Raw genomic sequence first — 27,157 nt, forward strand, 5'->3', positions numbered from 1 at the left:
TCCCCTCCGCCAGGGCGGAGCTCGCGGGCCGGGCGCGGCGCTCTGCGCCGCCGCGTCTCCTCCTGGCGCCGGAAGGGGCGGGGCGGCGGGGGCGCGGGCCGTGCCGCTCCGGGCCGCGCCGCGCCGCTCCGCTCCGGGCCCGGGCCCTGCCCCGGCCCCAGCCCCGCAGCAAGCCCCATGGCGCTGGAGCAGGCGCAGGCCGACGGCCCCGCCGCCGCCCTTCCGGCTCCGCCGCGCCTCTGCGAGCCCGGTCCCGCCGCGCCGCCCGGCAGGTAGGTAGGCCCGGCGGGCCGGGGCCGGGGCAGGGGCAGACCGAGTGACCGACCGACCGAGCAGCCTCTTTGTTTCGCACAGCGGGAGCGCTCTCTCCGCCCCGGAGAGCCCCAGCTCGGCGGTGCCGGCCGGCCCCGGCGGCGAGGCGGAGCCCGCGGTCGTTCCCGGCCAGGCCCCGGCGGCGGCCGGCGGTGAGGGGGAGCCCGGGCCCGGCGGCGCGGAGGCGGCGGCGGAGGCGGCGGCGGAGGAGCCCGACCCGGAGGCGGCTCCCGCCCGGCCCTCGCAGAACATCGCCGTGCAGGTGGGTGTCCGCCCCGGCGGGGAACGCGGCTGCCGGGCCCGTGGGGTGGCAGGGTTTCACCGGGTGCGGGGCCAGGCTGGTTACAAGGGGCGATTGGGGACCCGGTTGCTTTTGCGGGGGTGGGCGTCACTCGTGACCCGAGCAGGCGGAGACCGGGCGGTGAAGCGTGGCCGTGGGGGCTGCCTGGTCCCGAAGGCGCTGGACTGGCTGTTGTGGCTCTGGGCGCTTGGTGAGGCTGCGGAGGGGTTGGGGGGGGTCCGGCAGCAATCGTTTCCCTTCGCAGACCGATTTCAAGACGGCTGACATGGACGTGAACACGGATCAGGATATTGAGAAGAATTTGGTGGGTATCGAAGCCCCGTGATCGGGTCTAGGCTCTGCCGCTCGCGCTCCCACGGCGCCCTCCCCGGGCAAAGGAGCTGGAGCGCTGCTCTTCCCATGGGGTGTTTTTTTACCTTTTTCAATACCAGCCTTGATGTTCCGAAGCTGTCCTCTTTAAAGGAGGACATGCGGCACTAGCTGCCGCTGCCGGCGGTGCCCCCCCTTCATCCTTTCCAACCGAGGGAGCCTGAGCTTTGAAAGTGGAAGCCATTAAACTGTGGTTCTTGACAGTGGTGCCCGCTGGGCTCTTACATGCCACTGAGCTTTCCTGCCCCTGTCCGTGCTCTCTTGAGCATGAGGGAAGGGGAGGGTTCTCCCTAAGTTGCCGCTCTCCGCTGCAGGACAAAATGATGTCCGAGAGGGCTCTGTTGAAGGAGCGCTACCAGGAGGTGTTGGACAAACAGAGGCAGGTGGAGAATCAGCTGCAGGTACAGCTTAAGCAGCTCCAGCAGCGGAGGGAAGAAGAGATGAAGAACCACCAGGTATTTGGCAAAGTCCTCTCGTTGTTTAACCTGCCCATTAGCGCTGCCGCCCACGCGATCGAGGTGGGCTGCTTTGGCCTCGTGTGGAGGGGCGTGGCAGGGAGCAAAGCAGGCCGTGAGAAGCGGCAGTGACGCACTGTGTGGCAGTTTCCCTTGCGGACCCCGCTATTTTGCAGCGCTAAGGACTGGCCCCTGCCCACATCGGGGTGCTGAGCAGTTCAGAACTAATTCCTAACGTGGCATCCTGCATGTACGTCCGCTCCTGACGGTGGTCTCACAACATCTTTTCAACAAGCGTGGCGTTTTTTCCAAATGAGAGCCAGTGTGGAGTGAGGAGAATTAGCTCCGTGTGATCATTTAGATCTCTGTGGCTGTTTGTCAAGGATCACTAGGTTAAAGGAGTGACTCGCAGGTGACCTTAAGACAAAAGGAGCCATCAGTGTCCCATCGGCTAGATCGAGAACAGAGCAGAACTCGCTGCCCCTTAAAATCCTTCTAAAGGGGCAGGAGAACCTGCGATTCAGACTGTCTGTCTGTCTCCTGGGTCTCCTCATAATAACCGCTATATATCTTGTCTGGATCTACTGCTAAAAAGAAAGATTTTGATGATGCGTGTAATCTCATAATCTCTATTCAATTAATCTAAAATAATAACGGATTTAAAACGAAAACTGTTACTTGGGGATTTTGCTCTTTAATTGCACGATGCTTGTTTTACTCTAGGAAATCCTGAAAGCGATTCAGGATGTTACGATCAAGCGAGAAGAGACAAAGAAGAAGATGGAGAAAGAAAAGAAAGAATTCTTGCAGAAAGAGCAGGATCTGAAAGCAGAAATTGAGAAACTCTGTGAGAAAGGCAGAAGGTATGAGTATGGAAAAGAAAGTGTTCATTTGGGGCGGGGGGGGGGGGAAGGGATTGCTTAACCCTCATGTATACCTGATGAAGCAGAAGAGGATCCCTTTAAACATTTGGGAAGCAGCGAGCGTTTCGGGGAGCAGCGTAGGTTTCGTGTTGTTTTGAAGGGGTCTACCACAGGCAGAGCACCTTTTGTTTACAGAAGATCTCAGAACGAATGTTTGGGCAGCGGGTTATCGCTTTGCCTGTTAGGTGTATGCGTGGACAGCACTTGGCAAGGATAATGTGCAGCTCAGCTCTGCGCGCTGCCATCTTTTGGAATCCAGAGCCTTTCCGCAGGAGGCGGGAGTGCTCTGTTGCAGTGCTAGGGGTAGGGTCTCATTGGCCTTTCCAAGTTGTTCCCCTCAAAATCTCCCATTTCAGTAGGCTGCTTGACTGTGCCTCACACCAAACAGTTTGAAAGGCTGACGGCTGCTCTCAGGCTTTGCTGTAAGCCAGGTCGCCTGCTCTGTGCAAAGAATCTCAGGAGATTCAGCATGGGGGAGGGGGTGGTGTCTAACGCGAGCGAGGTGCGAGTTGTTTGTGAAGATCTGACCGTTCCTTTGGATGGTGAATTTGCACTTTTACAGAGCCATTCTGTCATGTTGTAGACGTCTGGTGGGGGTTTTTTTGTTTGTTTTTTTCTGAGGGCTCGGTGATGCTTTTGGATAAAGCTCCTTTAGTAACGGTTCCAAGTACTCGGCCCCTGTTTCCCCCGAGGGAACGGCTGCGAAGCATGTGTTGTCAGAGCAGCACAGCTCCCCGCAGCAGATTCTGGTTCTGTGCCACAGTCTTTGTGCAGTATCATGATACAGCAAAATTTTTGCTCTGGAGGATGTTAGCGGTTGCGCTCAACCATTTACTGAATGGTGCAGTCTTCAGAGTGTGTTGTCACATTGGGTGCACAGCTGTGCCATTGCGTTGTTTAAACTTGGGGCATCCGGTGTCGGTGGCTGGGTGGTAACACCTTTGCAGTAGGCGACTCCATCTGTCCTTTCTCTCCTGCGCAGGTTGCTGAAGGAGCAGGAGGAGAAGGAAAACAAGATTGCTTCTCTGATTGCAGAGCAGTCTGATGAAAAGTAAGGCTCTTCTCTGTTACGGGATGAATTCTGTTGAATACTCATTTCCTTCCAGTCATTTTGCTTTGGAGTGAATCTGATGCTTCTGGCGGGGTGGGCTAGAGAGAGCGGTCTAACAGTGCTGTCCGGTTATGCACTCTGAAGGTTTTCTCTCCTCTTCCAGCAGGCTGGTGCCCCCGCTCTCTGGCTTAAATCCTTTTTGATCCTGGTCACAAGCAGGCTCCTAGATACTTGTGACACAAAGATCCCATAAGATTAGATTTTATGCTCAGTGGATTGACTCAGCTTGTAACTGCTACCTCCAACTGAATTTCCACTTCCCAGAATTAGGGCAAACCTATTTCTCTGTCTGTTCCCCACAGCCGCCCAGCTACTCTAAACTCTGGCATGCTTTGCTGTTTTCAAGCTGGGCAGAGAAGCTCCAGGTCCAGGCATAGATGCGGACATAATGCAGGTGGAAAGAGCCAGCTTGAAACTTCTGCAGGATCAGAACGGCTTCGTTCTGTGTGCTGCTTCAGGTCGCTTCCTGGTTCAGACCAGTGCACCCGTCCCTGGAGTTGGATGGAATTTTGTCGAGGGGACTTCCCCTCTCCTCGGTTTGCCCAGCGTGTTTGCACACTGGTTGTTTGCGTGCTCTGGAGCAGCTCACTCTTGGGACAGTGACTCACGCAGCCTTGGGAGCGGTGGCTGGTGTCATGGTGTCAATGCTGCTGATCTTCCACAGTTCCACCCCATCCAGAGCTGCAAGGATCGATCGGTTTTGCGGGAGTTTGTCAGCTCTCCTGTTCCACGCCATTCCAGTGCTGAAGCTGACTGGTTCTGTTTCTGAAGCTGACTGGTTCTGTTTCTGAAGCTGACTGGTTCTGTTTCTGTCTGCAGGCAGCTATGGGAGATGGAGCTAGATAAGCTGAAGAACCAGCACAATGAAATCAACAGGAACATTCTCGAGGAGACTGAACGGGCCTGGAAAGCAGAGGTTAGTAGGTGACGCCTTTCCTGCAAAGCACTTGTTGAAAAGAGTCTTTTTAAGATTCTGGGGCGTAACGAATGATTACATGAAATTTGGAGCAGTAGAGGAGGAGGCAGCTAAGTCCCCCTCTTTGTGGGACAAAAGAAGGGACAAACGAGCATCAGTAAACTTTAGTCGGGACTGGTGCCCTGGTGCACTTCGAATGGTGCTTAGTGAAGAGATTACTGTGGCAGTTTGGCAGCAAGGATCAGGAGCACAAAAACTGCCCTTTGCGTGGGGCCTCTCTCCACTAGATCCTGTCCCTGGAGAGCCGAAAGGAGCTGCTGGTGTTGAAACTAGAAGAAGCAGAAAAAGAAGCAGAGCTGCACCTCACCTACCTCAAGTAAGTCTGTGCGGCCTCGGAAACGGCAGGGTGTCCCTGCGGGCCCATCTCCTCTTCCTCTACTTAGGCTGGAGGCTTGGCTGAAGAAGTTCAAGGTTTCCCGGGGCTTTCTGACTAAAATAATGTGATTCGTTAATGTTGCAAAACAAGGGTATGTGAGGCTGTGCTTACTCCCCGTTACTGTTCATCTGCTGAATGTGTGCCATGCTCTAGACTGAGTACTGTAGGAGTGGCACTGACTGTGGTGTCTGCATGTCTGTCCACCAGATCAGTACACGCTCTCCTCTTGCGGCGTTCTTTGCCTGGCTGCGAGCCCTTCTTCCTGCCCAGCCGGAGGAGGGGAGCCCTGATGGGGGAAGGACGGAGGGTGTGGGGTGTTAGTTGCTCCCGCTTTGCTGCCAGTGAGAGCACAGTTGCAAGTGGGAAAGTTTAGTTGCGCTTGCAGGTCTGCACCACCCACGCTGGAGACGATGAGGCCAAAGCAGGAGTGGGAGATGAGGCTGAACAGGATACGAATGACCAAGGAAAGCGTCCGAGTAAGTTCCCACCAAACAGCTCCCTGCCTAACACCGAGCAGCTCTTCATGTTGATGCTACTTGGCATGCTTAGTTTCAACCCTCTTTGGGAGAGGACCAAGACCCAGAAGCAGCTGTGTGCCCAAAAGCATGGCACAGTCGGTCTGCCTTTGCCAGTGGCTGCAGAGATCTTCTGCCTCCCTCTTCGGGCTCGCGTGTGTGAACAAGCCACACGGATATGACGGCGGTGTGTTGGGTTAATCGCAGAGGCAGTTATGCTGTTTCACCCTCCGGGTCCTTTTGCATTCTCTCGACTCTTGTGGAGCTGAACTGTGTCTGCTTTAGGGCCTGCAACCTTTGTGGGACTAAGAATGCTCTGCCCAGGCAGGGGAATCTGCCTGCTCTAGGGACACAGTGCCCAGAACTTCCGCAGGCAGAGGCTTTGATAAATGCATCTGTTTTCTTCCCTCTCTGCTAGGATCAGTTCAACGACCACATTCAGATGGTGAGAAACGGAACAAAGCTGAGCAGCCTCCCGCAGATCCCAACCCCGACGCTGCCACCTCCACCCTCGGAAGTGAGTGCCTCTCCAGCCTCACAAATACAAGCTTTCACTGCTAGGAAGTTGCTGCGGGGCGCTGGGGAACACCCTGCCCACCGCCCCATAACTGGCACGGCCTGCGCCATGTGCATTGAAGGAGGGATTGCATTTCCAGGGGTCCTGTGCTTGTCACCTGTCTCTTGGGGCTTACTGGCCGTCCCTGGAGAGGAGGGGAAGGGTCTCTTTCCCTCGCCACGAGGAGTAAAGGTGCCAGTGCCTGCGGTTCAGCCCGCCTTGCAGCTGGCTGGGAAGGAAGGCGCTTGGCTCTGCTTTCAGATGGGCTTATTCTAACCAGCCTTTTCTTCTCCCCCGGTTTTTCTTTCTCAGACAGATTTCATGCTGACAGCATTCCAGCCCAACCCATCCCTTACTCCCAGGCTCCCCTTTCCCATCGGACCAGTTCCTGTTCCCATGGTCATGCCGAGTGCTGATCCGCGGGCGCTCTCCTTTCCTCTCCTGAACCCTGCTATATCCAGGCCCAACCAGCCTTCCCCGCCACTGCCTGCTTCCCAGGGAAGAAACAGCCCGGTAGTGGCATCGCTTATTGGCACGCACAGCCCTCACGTGACTCCCGCCACCTCCATCCCTCCTCCACCAGGCCTGGGAGGAGTTAATGTCACTCCAGAGTTTCACAGGCTGCAGCCAGCCGATAAGCTGGAAAAGCTGCTGGAGAAGCTGTTGACTCGGTTTCCACAGTGCAACAAGTAAGTGTCTCACGTCCTTCCCAGCGAGCGAAGACTGGCATGTGGGATGTGAGCTGGGGTAAGGGGAAGCGGAGCTCCTCCTGCCGCTGGCGGGGCCTGGAGGAAGGGAGGGAAGCCTGAAGGCGAGAAACAAAGGCTGGGTGCTTTCTGTCAGGATTGCCATAGCACTGGGAATGAGAAATGGTGGGAGCTTTGTCTGAAGGACAGCAATCATACCTGAGCTCAGCCAAGAGCCTCCTATGCCCAGCACCGCCTTGGGCAAGTCCTTCAGCCTCCACGGTGCTGCATCCTGGCTGCACGACGGGTGGGCACCGTCTCTCGCTCCAGCCGGGGTTTCCCCGCTCTTTCCCCAGCATTTTGGGCCGAGGAGCTCATTCAGTGTGCGATTCGCCTCATTGAGAGGGTAGATGGTTGAGAGCGCACGCTCCTTCGCTGTGATACAGGCTTCCCCTGAGGCTGGGGTGGCTGGCTCGCCTGGAGCGGTGTTGCAGGGGCCTTGGACAGAGGGTGCCCATCTGTGGGGGCTGCTCAGCTCGCTGGCAGTGGCTGGGAGCTCTCAGCAGGCTGCTGTCCATGCAGGGCCCAGCTCACCAACATACTGCAGCAGATCAAGACGGCTCGGAGGACCATGGCGGGCCTGACCATGGAGGAGCTGAACCAGTTGGTGGCGGCCAAGCTGGCAGAGCAGCAGGAGCGGGCAGCGGCCGGGGCTCAGGTGGAAGAGCGGCGGGGGGCTGGTGGGGGCCCACCAGATTCCTTGCAGGGGGCTGCTGGGAAGGGGAGGCTGGGTAGCGGGGAGAGGCCACGCCTGCTCCCTGGTTCCTGGCAGACTGAGCTGCACATGGGCCGTGTGTCAGGCGTGTCCCCTGGGTTCCCCTCTCTGCTGACTGCGGCTGACTCAAGGGAGTGGTTTTCCCCGTGGTGACTTGGGGTAACTCGGCTGTCGTTTCCTTCTGGGCTTTTCCAACGTGCCTTGTTTGCCTTGCTGCAGCCTCTCGGTCGAATCAGGGCCCCCATGTTCTCTGCTCCGCTGCCTCAGATCAGCACACCCATGTTCCTGCCCCCGGCCCAGGTGGCTTACCCTGGAACAGCGTCGCACGTAAGGCTTTTTGGCTTTCCTAGAGCACTTCACCATCCCCAGGGAAAGTGGAGGGAGGGAGCCCTTCTGAGAGGTGGCCGAAAGGATGAGCCAGTGAAGCTGGGACCTCTCTCCTCAGGCAGCTACTTGGGCTGGTGAGGTAGAAGGGAGGGGAGTCGCCACAAGAGAGGTGTTGGAGGCTCTGACGCTGTGTGATGGCCACGGGCAGAGGCAGGAATCGGGCAGACTGTGGCCTCTGGCTGCAGCTGGTGGGACAAGTAGCTGGAATGTGGGATACGTGACCTGAGCTGGGGTGCCTGACTTCCGTGCCTATCTTCCTTCTGTTCCCTCGCTGCCCGTCCCAGACCCCAGCTGCCTGTAAGCTGTGTCTAATGTGCCAGAAGCTTGTGCAGCCTGGTGACCTTCACCCCATGGCCTGCTCGCACGTGCTGCACAAGGAGGTGAGTGTGCTTCCCTGCTGTGTGCTGCTCTTGGGTGCCCGGTAATGGTGGCCAGTGCTGATTCCCTTCCGGGGTCCCTGGCTGCGTGCAGTGAGTCACTCTTTTCCGGAGATCTTGCCAGGAGAACGGTGTGATCAATAACCAACTTCTCTGCATCGTGTCATGCCCGCCCTCTCCATGCTTTTAGGCTGGGCTGCCCTGAGGGGGCGTTTGGTGGTGGCTTTAGGATTGGGCTGTCCTTATTCCTGCCCCTGAGCCTGCGCTCATTGCCATGAGGGTTCGATCCCAGCCTTTTGCCTTCCTGGAGCAGGACGGTCTGGAAGGATCTAGAATACAGGGTGAGGGAGAGAGCTGCCACCATCGCCCAGGTGTCTGGGCGCCATGGGCCTGTGTGCAGGAGCTCTTGGGAAGAGGAGGAGACTTTCTCATCCCGCAGTGCTGGCAGTGGTTCACCTGTGTAGGCAAACCCATCATTCCTGTGGCTCTGGGGCCTCCAGCAACTGCTGAGGAAATGGAAAACCATGTGTTGAGGAGGGTTCCCTCCACATGGTGACCTTTTGATGGAGGTTGTCTCTAAGGAGCCAGAGAAACCATCCCTTAAAACAAGTGCCCTTGCCAGCCCTGTTCTGGAAGAGCAGTGCCACGCTCTGTTCACAGCACCTTCGAGTTGTGCCGGTGGCTCTTGACGAATTCTCTCTCTTCCAGTGCATCAAATTCTGGGCACAAACCAACACAAATGACACTTGCCCCTTTTGTCCAAGTCTCAAATGACAGCTACTCGAACAAAGCGGTCCCCCAGGAGGAGTTGCTGTGAATAGACAGGATCGGTTCTAAGATTTCTACAGTTCTATATTTATACGACCATGTATACACATGTACATTTTTATTATATAGGTAATGTGTGTATAGAAAGTCTGTATACATACAAATTCATAAATAAAGTGTGTATATTATGCAGTGATCTGGTGCTGCTCCTTATTTCTTAGCTCGCAGCCTTGCTGGCTTCCTTGTGAATGAGAGTTAAAGCATAACCTGCTTGCCAGGATGCTGGTGGCTGCTGTAACTGCCTCTTCCCGCTTAGCTTCCCATGGCTCCTTCTCCGGGGCCAGTGCTTCCGGCAGCTCCACACTTGCCGCAAACCATTCCCCTTGGCGGGATACCTCACCGCCCTGTGCCTGGCCCCCTGCTGTGTCCATCTGGCGCTGTGGGTGCTCACCCAGTAGCTCCCCTCTTGGCAGTGAACAGGTCACAGATGAAGAGCATTTTTTTTGTGGTCTTTTTTTAATGTAATAATAATTTACCGTGTTAACATTCATCGTTCTTACATAGACAATGGGTTACAGAGTACTGGAGCCTACAGCGACGGCCTGCAGTAACCGTCCCCGTCCCCCTCCTGTGGGGCAGAGTTCCGCACACGCCTTGACCCGGTGTTCCCTGCTCTAACTCTGGGCCCTGGGGAGAGAGCGCTCAGGAGTGAACGGATTCAGCTGCGCTGCAGCTCAGGATAACCAACCAACCTGTTGCAGTTCCTACTTTCCCCTCTCCTGTCCTTTCTCCTAAAGCATGGGCTGAGGCGCCAGCGCTTTCTCTGTGGATTTCGGTGGGATTACTAGGTGCTCGGCCCCACTTAAAATCTTGCACTGACTCTCTAGAAATTTTTTCCCCCTTACTTGCAGTCTGTGGCACGAATTCCGCGCTGCTGGAGGCACCTACACCTTGGGGTCGGTCAGGGCAAGCGCTTCCGGGGCGCAGCATGCCTGAATTTGGCCGCTGTCTGAATCTTTCTACATGCACGCACGCACACGCTTGCCAGCATTTTAAGGCAGTGGTCCACAACAGAGTCTCTGGGATCCTGGGGAGGGGGGCATCCTGGGCAGGCACGAGGGTGCGGAGGTCTGCGCGCACGCTGCAATCATGTAACGTTGCCCTCCTGCGCCGAAGCAGAATCGCTGGGTGCTTGCCGTTTCAGAGCAAGGTAGGGGAAGGGGATGCTACTTGCGAGGGTGCTAGTAGTGAAGTGGGACAGCGGAGGGGTGCGTGTACCGGGCTGCTGCAGCGGTGCCTGGCTTGCCTCTCCTACACGGTGTGGGTTTCCTCCTCTTCCCGTGCGCGCTGGCTGCCTCACTGCTTTTTCAAAGAAATACTTAACCGCAGGGTTTAGTTAACAAGCTTTATGCTTGGCGATTACTGCAGACCCGCAGCGCTCCAGCCCCCAGCCCCTGTCCCCAGGTGAAGCAGTGGCTGGGCTCTTGCACATGCCTCCACTGGGCAGCTGCCAGCTCGGCCCCCGCGCCGCAGGCAGCCCCCTCTTTTGCTTGTGGAGGAACGTTGCCTTTTAATTAGCGGATCTTGGTGTTTGAAAGGAAGGACTTTCCTGTCCAGGTTGGAGGCAGAGAAGTAAGGAAGTACAGCATGATCAACTGCCTGCAAGCTCGAGAGCGTCTGCCCAGGGGAAGGGAGGCAGTGAGCCTGCGGTGGAGGTCCTTTTGGCTCATGAACCACTGCTCTGTGTGCTCTGGCCCTGCCCGCCTCCTGCATCCCTCCGTCACTGTCACCACCTCCTCCGAAACCAACTCAGGCCACCCCTGATCCATAAAGTGCTTCCACCCGAGCACACCACTGCTGAGCGAGCCCTGGCCTTGGGTTGTGGCCGAGGCCCTAGGACTGAGCGGAGGGCTGAAAGTATTTAAAAAAACCCCAAAACAAAACAGGACCAAACCCTCTAATGTCGGGTTTGGAACAGTGGCTTTCAGCGCTAGAATTAAAAATATAGATATATGTGTATCTTGTACAGGTGAGAAGCGACCGTTACTTGTACACCCGTGCACGGTGTGGGACCTGCTATATACACGCTCTGATTCTGCACAGCTGCACTACCAGTGACTTGCATTATAAAAAAAAAAAAAAACAAAACCTGAAATAAATAGAACCGTGTGTTTAAAAAATAAGAAATGCTGCAGTCCCCGCAGCCCCTGAGCTGCCAGGGTGTCTCACGCCGTGGGAGCAGGAGCCGGGGTCCGGCCAAGACGCACAGACTCGTGGAGCGAGCGGGGAGGATCCGCCGTGGGACTCGCCGGCGGTGAGGCAGGGCAGGGTCTGCGGGCGGGAGCCGGCCGAGCCTGGCGCTGGCTCCCCTATGGCTTTCAAACGGGCGCGGGTGGGCCGGGGAGTGGCCGGCACTGGGGTTGGGTACTTCGCGCTCTCTTGGCACGCGGTTTCTGCGCGTAGTGGGCTGCCTGGTGCTCGGAGGGGGGACATGCCGCTTCTTTCCCTCCCCACACAGCCCGTGGGGGCAAGTGCCAATGTCCCCGAGCCGGGAGGCTGTTTATCCGGGGACAGGAGGGCAGCAGCCACCAGCTTCTCCGTGGCAGGCGCCGCTGCTGCTGGAACGGAGGCGAGGCAGTTTCCTGTCCCCAAAAGGGACGTGGCGAGCGAAAATGGAGCAGGGAGAGGATGGGTGCCTGCTCCTGCCTGTCCCGGGAGGCCAGCGGGAGGGCAGGGTGGGCACAGGGAGTCCTGGGGCTGGCAGCAGCGGAAGGACGGTTTGGGAGGGCAGGGGAAATGCCATGGGAAACGCTGGAGCGAGACTTGTACGGGGGAAGCAGAAGGATGGGAGGGAAACCCCTGCCTCTGGCTGCTCCTGTCCGGGCAGCCCCAGGCTGGCCCTGCGTGGCTGTCTCTGAAAAGCCCGGGGCTGGGGACGGGAGGCTCCCGAGATGGGAACTCTGGAGCTCGGCTCAGGCAGGTGTCCTGTGCCCGGGCCTGGGGCTCCCATGGCTGCTCCCAGCCCGCCAGCCCTGCCGGGCACCGAGTCCCCCAGGGCCAGGAGAGCCTGGGCTGAGGGTCCGAGCTCCCCACACTGCTGCCCTGCCTCCACGCTCCAGCCCCCAGAGAAAGGACCTACCTCTCCCTGCCCCGCTGCCTCAGCTGTGGCCCCCGGGGCTGCCCCCACGCTCTGCCGTCACTTCAGCAAGGATATGTCATCGGCGAAGTCGTCGTGGTCCCGCCGCAGGCAGTGAAAGCAGCGCCACTGGAACACCATGAGGCAGAGGGGCAGCATGAAGAGGGCGCAGATGGCTGCCATGACGTAGGCGATGGTCATCAGGGTGGACTCGTCCGTCTGTGGGATGTTGTAGCCGCAGTCCTCCATGTTGGAGTGCAGGTAGGGTCCCTCCACGGCGGCTGTCCGAAACTCGTCGTGCACTGCGGGCAGGAGAAGGCAGGGGTCTGGCCGCCGTGCCACCCCTGCGCGTCCGCATCCCCTCCACTTCTCCCTCCCTCCGGGCCCAGCCCTCACCGTGGCAGGCACTGACGGCGAAGCCGATGCGCTTGCGGGCACGGTCGAAGACCACGTAGAAGCCCTCCATGATAACGGCGCCCATGACAGTGCCTGTGGAGGACTGGGAGATGGCAAACTTGTAGCAGTCGTCCTGAGAGGTGGCCACATCTTCCACCGGGCGCAGGTATTGCTGCCGGAAGAGAGGTGCCGTCAGGAGAGGGGACAGGGCAGAGCTCCCGGGGGCAGGCAGCTGTGCGCACCCACCCGGCATGGTCCGGTGCGCGCGACCAGCTCCAGCCCGCTCAGCACCGGGCAGGGTCTGCCCGGGCCAGCGCTCACCTGGGGCAGGATGGTGATCCGGAAGGACTGGTTGGTGGCCTCCCCCATCAGGTAGAGGGATAGGACGGGGAAGATGTGCCAGGGGGTGGTGCCGACCTGCCAGCAAACCAGCTGCTCCCCCAGCCAGAAGCCGTCCGGGAACTTCTCCGTCTGCCAGAAGGGAAGGGGAGGTGAGCAGGGCCACGGCGGGCAGGCAGCAGAGATGCTCAGGCTGGTGAGGGGCAGCCGTGCTGCCCGCAGCCCCGCGCTGGCTCTGGGCACATGCCCACGGGGCAGGGATGGGTTTCACTGACCGACGAAGCTGTTTTGATGGATTTCACCGCAGCCTCAAACACCTTCTTTGGCAGCCTGAGGTTGGTGGTCCCGCTGTCCACGATACTCTTGTCGTAGTTGTACTGGGGAGCAGAAGAGGAGAAGTGACCTAGGCGCTAGACTCCAGCACTGCTCCCCTCCCGCTCCCCCCTCGGATGGAAGGCAGACGCCTCCAGCAGCAGCGTGCCCTGTAGGGCGGGTTCCCCCATGGCCCCCTCACCTCTTTGCAGTCCATGTTGAGGTCCTGCCCGTTGACTTCCAGCTTGACGATGATGACCTCGTAGTACCACTCCTTCCGGATAGGCGTGTACCAGATGTCACCCACGTACAGCGAGTGGTCAATGCCACCAATGATCTGCCGTGGAGACAGAAAGGCGCTGCCACCACGTGCTGCCATCTCCGGCCGGGCTGCGTCTCCCACAGGCAGCCCCACTGGCCTCCCCTGGCCTGCCGGCTGCCTGCAGAGCACTCACCATGCTGCCTCCCACCGACGCCAGGGCCTCCGTCTCGTTGGGCGAGAAGCCTGCCCCACAAAGCTGGAGGGAGAAGATGTTGGGCACCCGGGTCTGCTTCACCAGGGAGTCAAAGAAGGGCTCCAGGCTGTCGTCGGGCTGGTGGGAAGAGAAAAGCAGAGGCAGGACAGGGATGGGTCAGTGCCATCCCTTTGCCAGGGGCTCTCCGTGCCCAGGGGAGCTCCCCTCGCTGGGACCGCTGCACCCCCAGGGATTCTGGCTCCGTGTGCTGCTGGAGCAGGGCTCACGGTCACTGGTACAGCTGCGAGCGGGGCCCCAGGGGACCGAGCAGAGCCGAGGAAAGAGGCAATTGAACCCTGCCGGGCCATGGCACCCACGGCTGCCAGCAGGGCCCGGCAGAGCCAGGGCCTGGCTGGCTGCAAGCCAGGACTCACCCGGGCAATCTCGGCATATGCCAGCCCCAGGATCCCTTCCCAGTTGGAGCCGTTGATGAAGAATTTGTCCGACTCCGTGATGGCAGCAATGTTGGCTCTGACGGTGACGTTGGGGCCGTGGGGGATGGTGACAAGGTCAGTGCCCAGTTCCCCTTCCCACTTGCCCTGGGTGTAGGGCACGTACACACCTTTCCGCAAGTCGCGGTAGGTGCTGGACCTGCAACGGTGTCAAAGAGGTAGAGTAAGACTGGCGCGGAGGAGGAGTGGATGCCCTCGCGCTGGGTGATGGTGGGAGCACATGCATGCGTAGGCGAGCATTTGCGAGCCTAGAGGCATGCCCGTCCCGCAAGCCAGCATGCCTGGGTGAGGGCAGCATGTGTCTCCGCAAGTGGGGCTGTTGGGGAGCCCCACCGCACACGGCTCGATGAAGTGCCAGGATGGCTCCTTGCAGCCTGGGCCAAGGCTGTCACAGGGTGTGCAGGGGACAAGCCCGGTGGCTGTTTGCTGTGCGCAACGGCCAGCCGCCCAGACACCATCCTAAACGTTGCGGGAGGGCAGACAGGCAGCTGAGGGGTCCCTCCTTCTCCGGGCACAGGAGGGGTGGTGTGGACCCAGCCGGCCCGGAGGCTGGCGGTGCCCAGCAGGGTCTGGCCGGAGCCCCAGCGAGAAGGGACACCATGCCTCTGTGGGGCCAGGGCTGCATCTCGGGCGCACGGAGCGGTGGCTGCGCTCTCTCTGTCCTCCCAGTATACTCACAGCTGCCGCTGGTAGTATCGCCGGAGGAAGGGGTGAGGCGCAGCTCCCACAGCAAAGTTACTGCTCCCGGTGTCCACCAGGATATTCAGCTGGAGAAGGAAGAGAGACAGAGAGGCTCAGGATTGCAGCGGGAGACTCCACTGCGCTGCCTGCCCGGCTCTGCCTGGCGCCGCAGGCGAGCGACGCTTGCCCCATCCCCATGCCTGGCACGCGGTGGCCACCATACTGCCTGCCTCCCAGGGAGCCACGGCTCTGGGTCTCTGTCTGGGCAGCAAGCCTGTCTCTGCCCTCCCGACCAGGGCCAGGGCATGCCCTGCTCACCCAAGCCCAGCCGCAGGGCTTGGTGCCAGCCCCATTGTTGGCACGGGCAGCCGCTTGCGGGCTCGGGCTCCCTGGCACAGCCCCGCATGCTGCCGCCCTGGGGCAGGCGGGGCTCAGCCCACCCTATGTGGCCACGAAGGGCCCTTTGCCCTGGCAGCAGCAGAGGGACGGGCAGAGGCAGGGCAGGGAGGCTGCCCTGGTGCCTGTTGCATCCGGGGAGGGGGGCCCAGGAGGCAGGAGGGATGCCGTGCAGTGGTGCCGAGCCCCGAGCTGAGCGGGGGCCCTCTTTTGCCATGCCCAGGGACGGCTCGGAGACGCTGTGTGAGAGAACGCAGCGGCGGAGCGGGAGTTGGCGACATCAGGGCGTTGCGCAGAGAGCAAACGTTGTTGGGTGCCGTGCAAACAGAGTGCGAGCGCTTCTCGCAGCACAGCCTGGCCTCGGCCCCTGCACCTGGTGCCGGAATCCCTAGGCAGGATTGGGCGAGCACCTGGCAGGGTGTTGTGGAGCTGGAGAGAGTGACAGCAAGACAGGGTGCCCGGGCTCCCCTTGCCAGAAAACCTAACATGCTCGCAAAGCTGCTTGGAAGGATCGAAGGTACACGAGCCACCACGGGTTGCTGGATCTGCTAATCGGCCATCCGTACGCCGAGCTCTACTCTTGCTTCATTCCTGCCCGTGCCGTGGATTACCAGCTCACAGGCAGGGTTTGGCAGACATCCTGCCAGCGGGGCCAGGAGCGGGCCAGCCGGATCCTGCCCCCAGCTGAACCCCGCCTGCGGCCCCCTCCACCCTGCGAGGAGTGCAGTGGGGGTTGCTGGAGCAGGAGTGGGGCTCCGCAGGGCTCCATGGGGGTCCCGGCCATGCTGGGCAGCAGAGCTGGGGGATGAGCTCTGACCCGCAGACCGGGGGGGGGGGCCACTTTGCCAGCACCCCCCCAGCCAGCAGCGTGCCAGGGCTTCGGCACTTACTCCGCAGAGTCAGAGGGGAGAGGAAAGTGGATAACGTGCTCATGCCAATCATGCGGGAGTTGTCTCTGGGGCCGGCCACAGGCAGCACATCCTGGGCACCCCTGGTCCCAGCCCCACCGCCCTGCTGGGGGACAGGTCTCCCCCGACCCCAGGCTGGCTTCTCGCCTAGGGCACCATTTCAGGCCACGGGTAAAGAACAGAGCGGCACGTCCGCCCCTCCAGCATCCCTTCCCGGGTGAGCGCCTGCCGTGCAGCCCAACCTTCCCCTGGCAACCTGGCACCTGCAGCCTCTGCCGCGGTGCCTGGGCTGGCTCTGTTTGATCGGCTGTCAGAGGCCATCTGCTCCACGCAGCTCATCTTTGCCCATCCCCGGGGCACCCAGAGGAGACGGGTTTCCCTGGAGGAAGACCTGCTGAGCTGATGCTGCCAAGCGAGGACGCAGGCGGCAGGGAGGCTTTTTGCTCTCACCTGGCTGAGAGCAGCTGTTGCGCTGGGCAGGCGAGGCAAGCCGCTGCTACCGGGGCCCTGCATGTAACCACCCCGGCCGGTCCCCGCCAGGCTGGGGGGTGCTACGTGCCTATGTGAGCAGCGGGGACCCACGCCCTGCAGGCTCCGTCCCGCTGACGGGGGTGAGGCAGAGGACCCGCATCCTTGAGACTCGTCCTGGGCGCCGATTCGGGCCAGGACACGACACGTGAACCGGTGAGGCCGGGACACGTGCGGCGGGGATGCTATCTGAAAGCCTTTGGCTGCTCCCTGGAAGCGACGGCCCCTCCAGGCACCTCGGCAGCAGCCGCGGCTCCTGCCCTAGTGCCGCAAGCCCCGACCTGCGTGCAGAGGCGCCAAGCCTTCGCCATCTGTCCCAGAACGCCGGCTCCCGATGCTCGGCTTCTGCCCTCTTCCCTACCTATTTACAAATCAGCCGGTCCTGGGGAGCCTGGCGTGAGCACGCACCATGACCGATGCACTAAGGGACACGGTGCGTGAGAGCAATTAACCGCTGACGGCGACTTCACAGTGCAGCACGGCTCAGAGCTGAAATTAAAGCTCAATAGAGCAAGAAACTTCCTTGCCAGCGCTGGGAAGGCGAGGGGAAAGGCGAGGCGAGAGCTGGAGCAGTGGGGCAGAGCAGGGTGCCCAGGCAGCACGCATGCCTTTGAGAAGGACGCACGCATCCCCGCAGGTAAACATCCTCCCTGCTCCCCAATTTCCTGTGCGCGCACGGCCATGCTCTTTCGCGTGAAACGTTTAATTCCATTACAACGCCTGGAGGGATTTTCCTCCGGCGCACACGCACCACGTTTGCGCTTGGAAGGAGTCCAAGGCTGGAAGGCGCTGCCCGAAAGGGTGACGGCTTTGGAAACGCACGAGTGCCTGGGAACAGGTGGTCCACACGAAAATCATCCGGCAGCTGCGACACGTGGCAGGTCCCGGGCCAAAGATGATGAAATCCCGGGCAAAACTAGGTTTCAGACCAGATCTCCTCCCTCTTTCCCTGCCGGCGCGGAGAATCAATCCCTGGCGCGGGGGGGGACGACGCAAAATCCGGAGACCCAGTTTGTGCGGCGGCAGTGCCGTGACTCCGCCACCGGTGTGGTTCTCTGCCACCAGTGTGTGCCAGGCCGCACCAGGCGCCCCAGCAGGAGCCAGCCTGCTGGCAGGGGAAAAGCCGGCCTTTCCTTTTGGGGCTCTGCGTGGGTGCCAGCTGCCTGGAACCGGGAGCGGCGCCCACCGCATGCCTTCCTTGGTGCCGGCACATGCCTGCTCCGGGCGGGAACGCCGCCTCGACGCCAGCTCCTGCGCAGTGGCACCTTTCGGCTCAGGGCGGGGGGCATGCAGCTCGGCACCCCCCTTCCAGTGACAGCCAGCAGCGAAAGCGTCGCCGTGACGGGGAGGGGGATGGGGATGCCGGGCGGGCAGGACCAAGCCGGTGGCCCCCTGTTCTCCGCACCCCCCCACCTCCGCGGGTCCCTACCTTCTGCGGGGGGCTGCCCACCGTCATCTCCACGTAGTAGCCCTGCCCGGACTTGCCGCGCAGGTTGTCGATCATCTCCACGAAGCTGCCGGCCCGCTCGGCCTCCTCCGGTGCCCGGCGGGCCCGGAGACCCGGCGGCGGGCCGGCGCCTCCCCGTAGCGGCAGCCGGATACGCGGCGGGGTCGGGCGGGCGCGCAGGGTGGCCGCCCCCAGCCACAGCAGCAGCCAGGGCCAGGCGGTCGCCATCGCCGCAGGCCCCTGCCCGCGCCCTCCGCCGCACCGGCGGCTCCCCGCCCCGGAAAGCCCTCCTCCCGGCGGACGGGGCCTAGCGGGCCCGCAGCGCCCCGCGCCTCGGCCGGGCGGCCGCGCCGGGGCCGAGCGGGGCGGCGGGCATGGCGGCGCGGCGCTCCCCGCCCCGGAAAGCCCGCCCGCCGGCGGAAGCGCGTGCGGCCGCGGCGCCCCCCCGCTCCCCCCTCCTCCCGACCCGGGCGGGCGGCGGCGGCAGCGGCGGCGCGGCCGGGGCGGGCCCAGGCCACGCGTCGCCATGGCAACGTGCGGCGAGGCCCCGCCCCGCCCGGACTACAGCCCCCGGCAGGCGCCGCCGCGCCGCCGCCGTCACGCGGCCCGGCCAATCCGGCGCCGGCCGGCCCCCCCGCCGCCCAACGCTATTTAAGGCGGGGCGGGGGCTGGAACCCGGAAGCGACGTGCGCGGCTCCGGGCAACCCGTGGGCGTCCGTGGAAGCGGCGAGCGGGCCCGGGGGCCGCTGCCCCCGCCACGGGGGAGCCGGCTGGGGGTGGTGAGCTGTGCGGCACAGCTCCGGCGGCCTCGGTCGGGGGCCTGAGCCCGCCTTGGTGCCGGTGCGGGGGTGGGGAGAAGAGCGAGCGGGCCGTTCGGCCCCCGGGGCGAGGCTGTGGCGGTGGGAAAGAAGAAGGGAAGGCCTCGGGTCGGTTGCCCGCGTCCGGCTGCTTGGGTGGGGGGGAGCGGCCCGACGGCGTCTTTGCCTGCAAAGCTGCTTCGGAGGCTCGTTTTACGTCGGGGTTATAAATAGGGAGCGGGCTGAGGACAGCGGAAGGTGAGGAGGGCAAGGAAGGCTCAGCCGTGGGCAGCGGTGTGGAGATCCCGCTCCAGGCGATCATCTTTGGTGTGGTCGTGCTGCTGGGATGGCTCCTGTCCCCTGGCAGGCACCTCAGCCCTTACATCTCATGAGGAAAGCGGGGGCGTGCTTTAAGCACCCGGCATGTTGGGGCTTTTGGGGTAAAAGCTGGTCTGACCTTGTTGTTCCCCTCTGGGATCGAGTGGTGGGGCTGGAAGGGACTGTCCTGTCCTTGCTCCTCCCTTGGCTTCCTGGCCACCCTTCTGCTTGTGTTGGTGCTGGCCCGTGGGTGGCTGCAGGGAGCCTGCTCGGCTGCCTGGCCTAGCCTGGCTCCCCATGCAGCTGTGTGAGGCTAATGCTGGCCAACTGTGGCTGTGCAGAGCCACAGCTGGGGGTGTTTGGGGTGGGGAAGGTAACGTAGAACTGCCCACACCTGTGGTGGATGGGTCACAAGGGCCCAGCTGTGGTGGGACTAAATGGCTGCCTTCAGTCTTTGAGTTAAATAGCAAAGCAATGCTCCAGGGGTGGGACATGTTATATTAGCATCCTTTTACAGCTTCTGAAATGTTCTTTGGGAAGGCGAGAAGCTGCCTTGTCCCTAGGCAGTGCTGATTCAGCCCAGGGACTCCTCCTGAAAAGCTGTGCTGTGCTCTGGGAAAACCGCTTGCTTTCCTTCCCTTTCTTTCCATTCTCAATTTAGCTTATTTTTTGCCTGTCGAAAAAGTGCCTGAAGGGAGTGCTCACCTTCTCTGTGGAAGCTTGAAAGGCTGGGCTGGGGGTCTCTTTGCAACTTCTGTGCTGCTTCAGCTCTGCTCCCTGTTTCCGCAGCCCCTGTGAAGCATGTGTGGAAGGTCTTGGACTCGGTTTTGCTGTGTGCACCTCAGTGAAAGAGCCCTGTAAGCAGAGCAGAGAGCTCTGCCCTGTTGCACATTTTCCTTTCTTTGGGGTGGCTCGGGTTGTGGGTGGTGAGGCCAGGGCAGCTTCTTCCCCCCTGGCCTCAGGGCAGGTGTTGGACTGTAAAGTGGAGAGCTCCCAGCTGTGCCCAGCCAGCAGCTGGGCTCAATCTCTTTGTGAATTAGTAAATTGTGCAACAGAACTAAGTGCCAGCAGCCCCTACCTTTTGTAGGGGAGGTGGGGAAATGTGCTTGTAAATAATGTAGTATTTCTTCTCCTCCCTTTGTGCTGTTAACACACTTTGAGCTGCAGCCTGCTGCCCAGCGCTTTTAGCTGTGTCCTCCTGCCTTTACCAGAATCCATCGGTTCTAGCTGCTTTTGCTTTTTGCCCTTCCTGTCTGCGCAATGCTGGGCAGCCCTGATGCACCTTGTTCCCCTCCGCAGCCCCGGCGCTGAGTTTCCTGCGGGGCTCTGCCATGCGCTGCATGATGAGGAAGCTTTAGTTCCGAGTGAGGTTGATCGATGTGATTTTTGTGTTGCTTCCTTCATGCCGCCAGGCGCAGGGAGCCATGGCAGGAGCTATGGTGCGCATTGGTGACCAGCTCATCCTGGAAGAAGATTATGATGAGACGTACATTCCCAGTGAGCAAGGTAACTGATGCCTGTCCTACCAGGAGCAGTGATAAGGGATTCGAGCATGCAGGTCACTCTGAGGTGTTTAAGAAAACAGGAATCAGGGAGAGCATGGGTGGAGAGGCTAGAATAAATGGGATTTCATAGAAGACAGAGCTGAGAAGTTAGCTTTCTGGTTGCAAAGATAAATGCTGTTTTGCAGTCTGTCTCCTAGCTTTACCAGCCTGGTAGGACATGCTCACTGACACACAGGGCCGTGCTGACAGCTTTTAGCAGCTTTGTTTCAGGATCGGGATTTCCCAGTGTCCCCATTGCTTTAGCTGAGGAGGTTGGCTTTATTGTGTAGTGCCTGGTGTAGACCATCTCCATGGATTCCTCTTCTGTTTTCCTAGAAATCCAGGATTTTGCACGGGAGATCGGGATTGACCCTGAGAAGGAGCCAGAGCTGATATGGCTGGCCAGGGAAGGCATCGTGGCCCCGTTACCACCCGAGTGGAAGCCCTGGTGAGAGCTCTGTCGGCAGCTGTCCTGTGAGATTCCTGGCCTCTCCTGCCCTTCCCCTGCTGGGTGCTGCCCATGTTGGTGGCAGAGCAGGGTACTGGCTGGTGAGGGGGGGAAGATGCCACAACAGAGGTAATTCCTGTGGATGGGGGAGCTCAGCTCTTTGTGGGGTGGTAGAAGGGGAAGGAGCGTTTGGGAAATTGGATAAGGATGTGAGCGATCTCTGGGAGAGCTGCTTCCCCACACTGATGCGTCTTTGGACTCTTGGAGATGTTCCACCCCCCTTCGCTGACCATAAGGTAGTCACATGACCCAGTAAGATGTCCTGGTACATGCAGCTATATTTGTATGTGCTCTTTCACTTTTTCATGCTGTTTTTCCCATATAGCCAAGATATCACTGGTGATATCTATTACTTCAATTTTGCTAACGGCCAGTCCACGTGGGACCACCCCTGCGATGATCACTACAGAGAGCTTGTCATTCAGGAGCGAGAGAAACTGCTGGCACGTGGCAGCATGAAAAAGAAAGACAAGAAGAAGAAGAAAGACAAGAAAGACAAGAAGGAGAAGCAGTCACTGAAGCGACCCACCGTGAGTAGGCTCTGCTTGCGGTGCTTCTGGGGAGGGCTGGGTGGAGGATGAACAAGTGGCTGTGACCTAGAGGGTGATCCTGTGCCATTGCTGCTTGGGGATTGGAACAGCGATCCCCTGACAAGGGATCCTGTCCAGCAGGTTTGCGAGTTTGATGAAAATCCAACAGAAGTGGGGGCACAAACCCATGACAGTTGGGAAGTTTTGGTTTAGAAGGACTCACTGGGAGCAGGGGTGACACAGCCCTGTGATGGTCTTGCTGAGAAGGGTATGGTACCAGCCAAGGATGCTGGTGCTATTCTTGGCAGCAGATGTTTGGAGTGCTGGAAAGATTTCTTTCCTCGGAGAGGACAACAAATGGTGTTTATGCGGTGTCCATGCATGTGTTGCTATGATATACAGGCAGCAAATGCAGGTTTAGACATGTGAGGTTAGTCTGCTTTGCTGTTGATATCTCCAAGTGTAACTGAATTCTCTTTATATCCTGAGTGACAGCAGATCGTCCCTATCTTCCGTTTGCTGGTAATGAGATCAGTCTCCTTGGGGAAAGATGGTACCTTGTGTTGTTGCTCAAGGCATAGACCTCTTCAACTCAGAAAGCCTCAAGCTTTCACTTGAGCGCTTTCTTTTCTATGTGTACATGTACTTGCAAGTGCTCAAAAATGTACAGACCTATTTATGTATCAATTGTGTATTAAATAAGTATATATCTGTACTTTAGATAGATAAGGCTATATATAGTAATATGGGATATGTCTTCGTTATTTGCTAATATTTATCTATTTAGGAAACACAGCCAGGTATTCTTCCTTCAACATCCTTCTGTCAAATGCCCTCTGCCATCCTGCCCTGCGGGCAGGAGAGTCCTGAGCCAGATCCAGATAGCCAGATTAGGGATGAAGGCTGCCTTGACAAAGGCAGAGGGAGACCATCAGACATAAGTGATTCAAGGAGGCTATTTGCAGGCACGTGGCCAAACAAACTGCATCCCTTGCTTGCTCCCAAGCTCAGCAGACCATGCCAGACCTTACGTGATGTGGAGAAAATTTTAGAAAAAGGCCCCTCTTTTAGCAGCTTTGGCGTAGGCATCCACCAGGACCACTATACGCCTTTAGAAACGCAAGAGAAGCTTTGTCTTGACTCCTCTGACTCACTGTCTGATGATTTAGAGGTTAGGCCACCAGTGCAACCTTTGTGTGTGTCAAAGAAATCCTATCCACGAGACTTTCAGAGTGTCAAAACTCTGCTAGAGGCCCTTGAAGACAAAATCGTACTCTTTGAGGGTGAAGAGCTGAAAGAAAAGCAGATGAAGGATGTGATGGGTGAGTGTGTCCATAAGCCTGATCATCACCTCTCAGTCAGAGAGAAATCTACAGGACCAGATGGGGATGTGGAAAGAAGCCCAGGCATATTGCAAGCCAGAGAAGAAGAAAGCTTTTACCGCTGGAACAATGAAATGACTCTTTTTGATGCCAGTCTTGCATATGACTGGGGTTTGCAGGAGACAGTTGATATTCCATGTGCTCAGGAAGAGCTGAGATCCCGCAGCAAGTTATCTGAGAGTGGAAGTAAGAGGAAAGTTCGAGATGAGGCTTTGGGTCAAGCCATCAGTGTGTACAAGAGCAATGAGACAATCGGCAGACCTGAGAGAAAGGGTTCAAAGCAGATGGAGCTGATGGAAGTAGGAACAGATATGGAAGTAGCCATTAGCAATGGTATGCTAGAGCATAACTCCACAGTCCCTCAAGATACCACAGATATACTACCCTGCTTCCAAGGGGTAGATGCAAATAGAGGAATTGATGTGGAACTTCATTCTGCAGTGGACCCCACATCAAAATGTGTCTTTTCAGCTGCTAAAGATAGCTGGAGAAATGACGAAGGCAGTGGTTTGATATCAGAGTGTGCTAGCGGTGATTCGGGCAGTTCTCATAATGATCATGCACCACACGTACTGGGAGTGAGCCACCGCTTCTGTCCGCACCATGAGTCTGGGAGACAGAATGACGCGTGCTCCATTGCAGAAGAGCCTCTGTTGTCTCGTCCCCTCCTGGGGTCATCCTCGGCTCAGTCACCAAGTCCTGCCCAGAAGCCAGAGAGGGAGCGTAGCGCTGAGGATATGAAATGGTGCCACAGACCAGAACCTGACCATGTCAGTGTTATGGTGGATTTTTGTGGGAAATGCACTGCCCAGAAGTCTAATGGTGCTGGAGTACGAAGAGAAGCAAAGGGAGGAAATGGGAGGACAGATCAAGCTTCTGGAGTGTGGGTTGAGTGCCAGGGGAGCAACAGGCTCTGTCAGCATGTGAAAGTGGCGGTGACCCAAACCAGAGAAACTGCGGGGAGTTGCAGCAAAATAGATGTTGGTGAAGGAGCAGGTGGGAATGAGGTAGGACGAAGTCCTTTGTGATGGCCCTTCTGTTGTAAACATTTCTGGAGAATTGGGAGTGTGAAAACTTGCTTCCAAGCTAATTTTCAGGAGAAAAGGGGCAAAAAACCTCCTGTTGGAGGTCATGGAAGCAGATGTGGCATTAGTTATAGTGGCTTTCCTAAAGCTTGGGGGTAGCTTGAAAAAGCCATTGTTTGTCGTCTTCCTTGCGTGGCAAACACTGCATGACTCATGCCTTGTTTTAGTTTTGCAAGGACATGAAGTGCCTTCTGAACTCAAAAACAGGTGATGGGCAGTAAATCAAGTGGGATGGCAGCATAGAATGCAAAATCATCTTTAATTTTGGCTCTAAGACTCTTTGTAGTAAGCGTGCTACAAAGTCAGTCTTTTCCCTGGAGATCCCACAATCTAAATTGAGGGGCAATGGCTTATTCAGCTATTTTTAGCTTAATTTTGCTTGCTGAATCTCGAGTTGCAGAGCGATTGAGTTGGTTACGGTGATACAGAAACCATAAGTCACAGCCAGCTCTGCTGCATCCATGTCCAGTAGCTTGAGAAATGGAATCTCTTCCCTCTTAAATGAAAGAAAAACAGGAAAAAGTTTGAATGAACTAGCTTTCTCAAACAAAAGAAAGATTATTCCCGCTGGTTACGGACTGTTGTTTTGCATGTGGGTGCAATAATGACTTGTCTGAGCACAATTTAGTCCTTGGACTGCTGCCACTGTGGTCTTAGGACACTGAGGCAGCTTACAGGTGTGACAGGCCCATCTATAAATGGGACTTTCTCCTTCTTCCCCTGTGAATAGCTGGACCATTTTGTGCTATTTTGCCCATACTCTTTCTCTCTGTTGTCTGTAGCAGGATCCTGCCCTTCACTGGGAAGAATGTTCCAGGTTGGCTTGTCTTCATCCATGAGTAATTGCCTCAATTTAATAAGAACTTACCAAATCTCCTGTTCTGAACAAAAAAAAAAAAAAAGCTGAAAGGTCACTGTGTGTAATGTTAATGAATTGCTTGGCTCTACTGTTGCTGGTACCCAGCTGCGGCTCCACCAAATCGCTAGCTCAGGTTTCTAATTACCAGCATGTGGTAGTGCTCAGTTAGCTGATAAGAACTATGACTATAAATATCAGATAAACTGCAGATTATCCTGAAAGTTTTAATTAGCCTCATGGAAGTGAGTTTGTCTTTGCTGAAGGACAGCTAACATCCTCTGTTCCATACATGTAGCTAATGGCCATCTGTAGAAAACAATTAAGCTGAGCATGTGTGATTTATTTTGTTACTGTTGCTGTGGCAGTGACTAGGTGGCAGAAGGATCAGTGCGTATTCACTTCCCTCTCCCCATCCCTCAGCGTGCGAGCGAATTAACTATGTTCTCGGTCTGTAATCTTGTGTGGGTACAGAGTACAGGAACTGTGACTTCTGAATGCACGTGTGCTCTGCTGAAGCAACAGCACTTGCCTGTACTGGCACACTACAGAGGAAGTCCTAGCATGTTTTCCTTCTAGTTTCACCTGTGCAGCGTATTGCAGGGTGAGACTACTTGGGTGGGGAATTCCACAGAGTCGAAGGGAATGGTCACATTTCTGGGTGAAGATAACTTGATATGTCAAGCATGTGTTGCTTGGAGGTGAGGATGTTGGATGGCTCCCAGGGCTCTTGCAGTGCTTTGAAAGGGGGAGATGCTTTCAGGAGCTTCTCACGGATGTGCTGCGGCAGAGCTGCTTTCCTCAGCCTGTAACTTTTCCACTGGTGTAAGGTGAGGAAGCATCCTGGATTTCGGTCTAAAAAGAGGTGGTAGTTGCAGCTTGTGAAGAGTAGGAGGCTTCTTGCCATCAGAGTGGTTTCTACTTCACTCGTTTCACGATGTGCAGAGTAGCAGGGCAAACAGAGGCAAAGCTGCCCAGTTTGCCTCGCGTGTGTGATGTTGGGTAGGAGCCTCTCCTAGAGGGTGCCAAGTGTGGGTACATGCAGATGTGTGAGCTAGTGTGGCTGTTGTTGTTCTCTCGCATCAGTTTTGGAGTAATGCCCATTTATTTTTTGAATTGCCTTGCTGCTGTAAATTGTCGTATTCAGATGGGCCTTTGGAAGGCAACATGTGTGAGTAAATCAAACAGCTATTCCTTACATCTCTCGTGTGCTGGTGATGGCCGGGTGTGGGGTCTCGCAAGCAGTTTTTCAGTGGTGGTGGGTTTAGTACCAGCAGCCGGTGTTTGCACAGGGGAGGGCTTTCTCCCTTTCTGAGATACGGAGTGTAAGCTGTGCACCCATGCTGTCCTCTCAGTGAGTCCCTTCTGCATGCTCCAGTCCTCAGGCACCCTGCTAACACCCGTCCAGGCGCCCCTGGGGAACCTCGCTCCACTGCGTGGCCTTGCGGCATCTCCGGCTGGCATCCTTCGCGGGTCGCTGAACTCGGATGTGGGGAGCTCGGTGGACTCCAGCCTTGTGGCCAAAGTGGGGACTCAGGTAAGGCTCTGTCTTCTCTGGGAACGTGCCCTGGCAAGCACGCTCTGCAAAAGGTCACAGGCATGGTGATACTTAAAAACTTAAATGACGGTATTGGTGATCTCTCGTCGGTTTGGAAATACTTTTGTCTGTTAAAAAACCACTTTCCTACTCTGTCTTTCACTATATTTCTTTTCTTTTGCTATTTCTAGGGAGCCCAGTGCTAAAGTTGTGGTGAGCTTTCTTCTGCTATGTTTAGCAGATTTAAAGAAAGAATTGTTTCAGTTACTGTTGGGGGAAAAAGTCTGTTAAGTTCATTTTAGTAGAACTTTGATTTGTGTCCAAATGAAGCATGACATACACTACAGATAATGTAATCTAATAAATAATGTTTTCACCCCAACTATTTGCTGAGAAAAAAAAATTAAAAGAACAGTTTTCTGGATGAATGCAAGACTGACAATCATGTCGAATGATTATTTACAGAATGTGACCTTTGGGTCAACAAAACAGATGTGTTAAGTGGTAACGAATTGATCTTTTAAAGGAAAACAAAACAATATATGTGCAAAACATCATACAAATCAACATCTCCACTGAAGGTTTTCTTCTTGCTGAGTTAAG

At 57.6% G+C, this 27,157-nt stretch overlaps 3 protein-coding genes across 20 annotated transcripts in view; 2 read left to right on the forward strand and 1 right to left on the reverse strand.

The window, feature by feature from the left end:
- Positions 1–84: 84 nt before the first annotated feature.
- On the forward strand, positions 85–9,079 carry RNF214 (ring finger protein 214). 4 transcript variants are annotated; one of them, XM_030021627.2, is made up of 15 exons: positions 85–272; positions 337–574; positions 858–917; positions 1,297–1,437; positions 2,161–2,300; positions 3,343–3,411; positions 4,291–4,387; positions 4,675–4,763; positions 5,197–5,299; positions 5,757–5,855; positions 6,207–6,583; positions 7,163–7,298; positions 7,575–7,682; positions 8,027–8,122; positions 8,828–9,079. In XM_030021627.2, the coding sequence occupies exons 1-15, from the start codon at positions 178–180 to the stop codon at positions 8,891–8,893; spliced, it is 1,914 nt and encodes a 637-aa protein (XP_029877487.1). In that variant the 5' UTR covers positions 85–177; the 3' UTR covers positions 8,894–9,079. The 4 variants fall into 4 exon arrangements, with proteins under 4 accessions (XP_029877487.1, XP_029877488.1, XP_029877489.1 ...); XM_030021628.2 differs by having other exon boundaries at positions 5,209–5,299; XM_030021629.2 differs by having other exon boundaries at positions 355–574.
- Positions 8,954–18,406, reverse strand: BACE1 (beta-secretase 1). Of its 2 annotated transcripts, XM_030021631.1 has the most exons (10): positions 17,980–18,406; positions 14,716–14,804; positions 13,960–14,176; positions 13,526–13,663; positions 13,273–13,407; positions 13,034–13,135; positions 12,741–12,890; positions 12,420–12,591; positions 12,102–12,325; positions 8,954–9,131 (listed from the first exon to the last, which is right to left on the reverse strand). In XM_030021631.1, exons 1-10 carry the CDS (start codon positions 18,223–18,225, stop codon positions 9,105–9,107), a joined length of 1,500 nt encoding a protein of 499 aa, XP_029877491.1. In that variant the 5' UTR covers positions 18,226–18,406; the 3' UTR covers positions 8,954–9,104. The 2 variants fall into 2 exon arrangements, with proteins under 2 accessions (XP_029877491.1, XP_029877492.1); XM_030021632.1 differs by having other exon boundaries at positions 8,954–12,325; positions 17,980–18,405.
- The window catches only part of CEP164 (centrosomal protein 164), a 55,926-nt gene continuing 40,527 nt past the window's right edge, over positions 11,759–27,157 (forward strand). For 8 of the 14 annotated variants that reach the window (XM_041125184.1, XM_030021606.1, XM_041125192.1 and 5 more), the window contains exons 1-5: positions 11,759–11,874; positions 20,525–20,618; positions 20,993–21,104; positions 21,490–21,694; positions 26,396–26,554. In XM_041125184.1, coding sequence (XP_040981118.1) covers positions 11,839–11,874; positions 20,525–20,618; positions 20,993–21,104; positions 21,490–21,694; positions 26,396–26,554 — 606 coding nt within the window. In that variant the 5' untranslated portion in view covers positions 11,759–11,838. The other 6 variants (XM_041125187.1, XM_041125188.1, XM_041125193.1 and 3 more) reach the window with 6 other exon arrangements.

The sequence above is a fragment of the Aquila chrysaetos genome, chromosome 8 (assembly GCF_900496995.4).
Source record: "Aquila chrysaetos chrysaetos chromosome 8, bAquChr1.4, whole genome shotgun sequence".
Lineage (NCBI taxonomy): Eukaryota > Metazoa > Chordata > Aves > Accipitriformes > Accipitridae > Aquila > Aquila chrysaetos.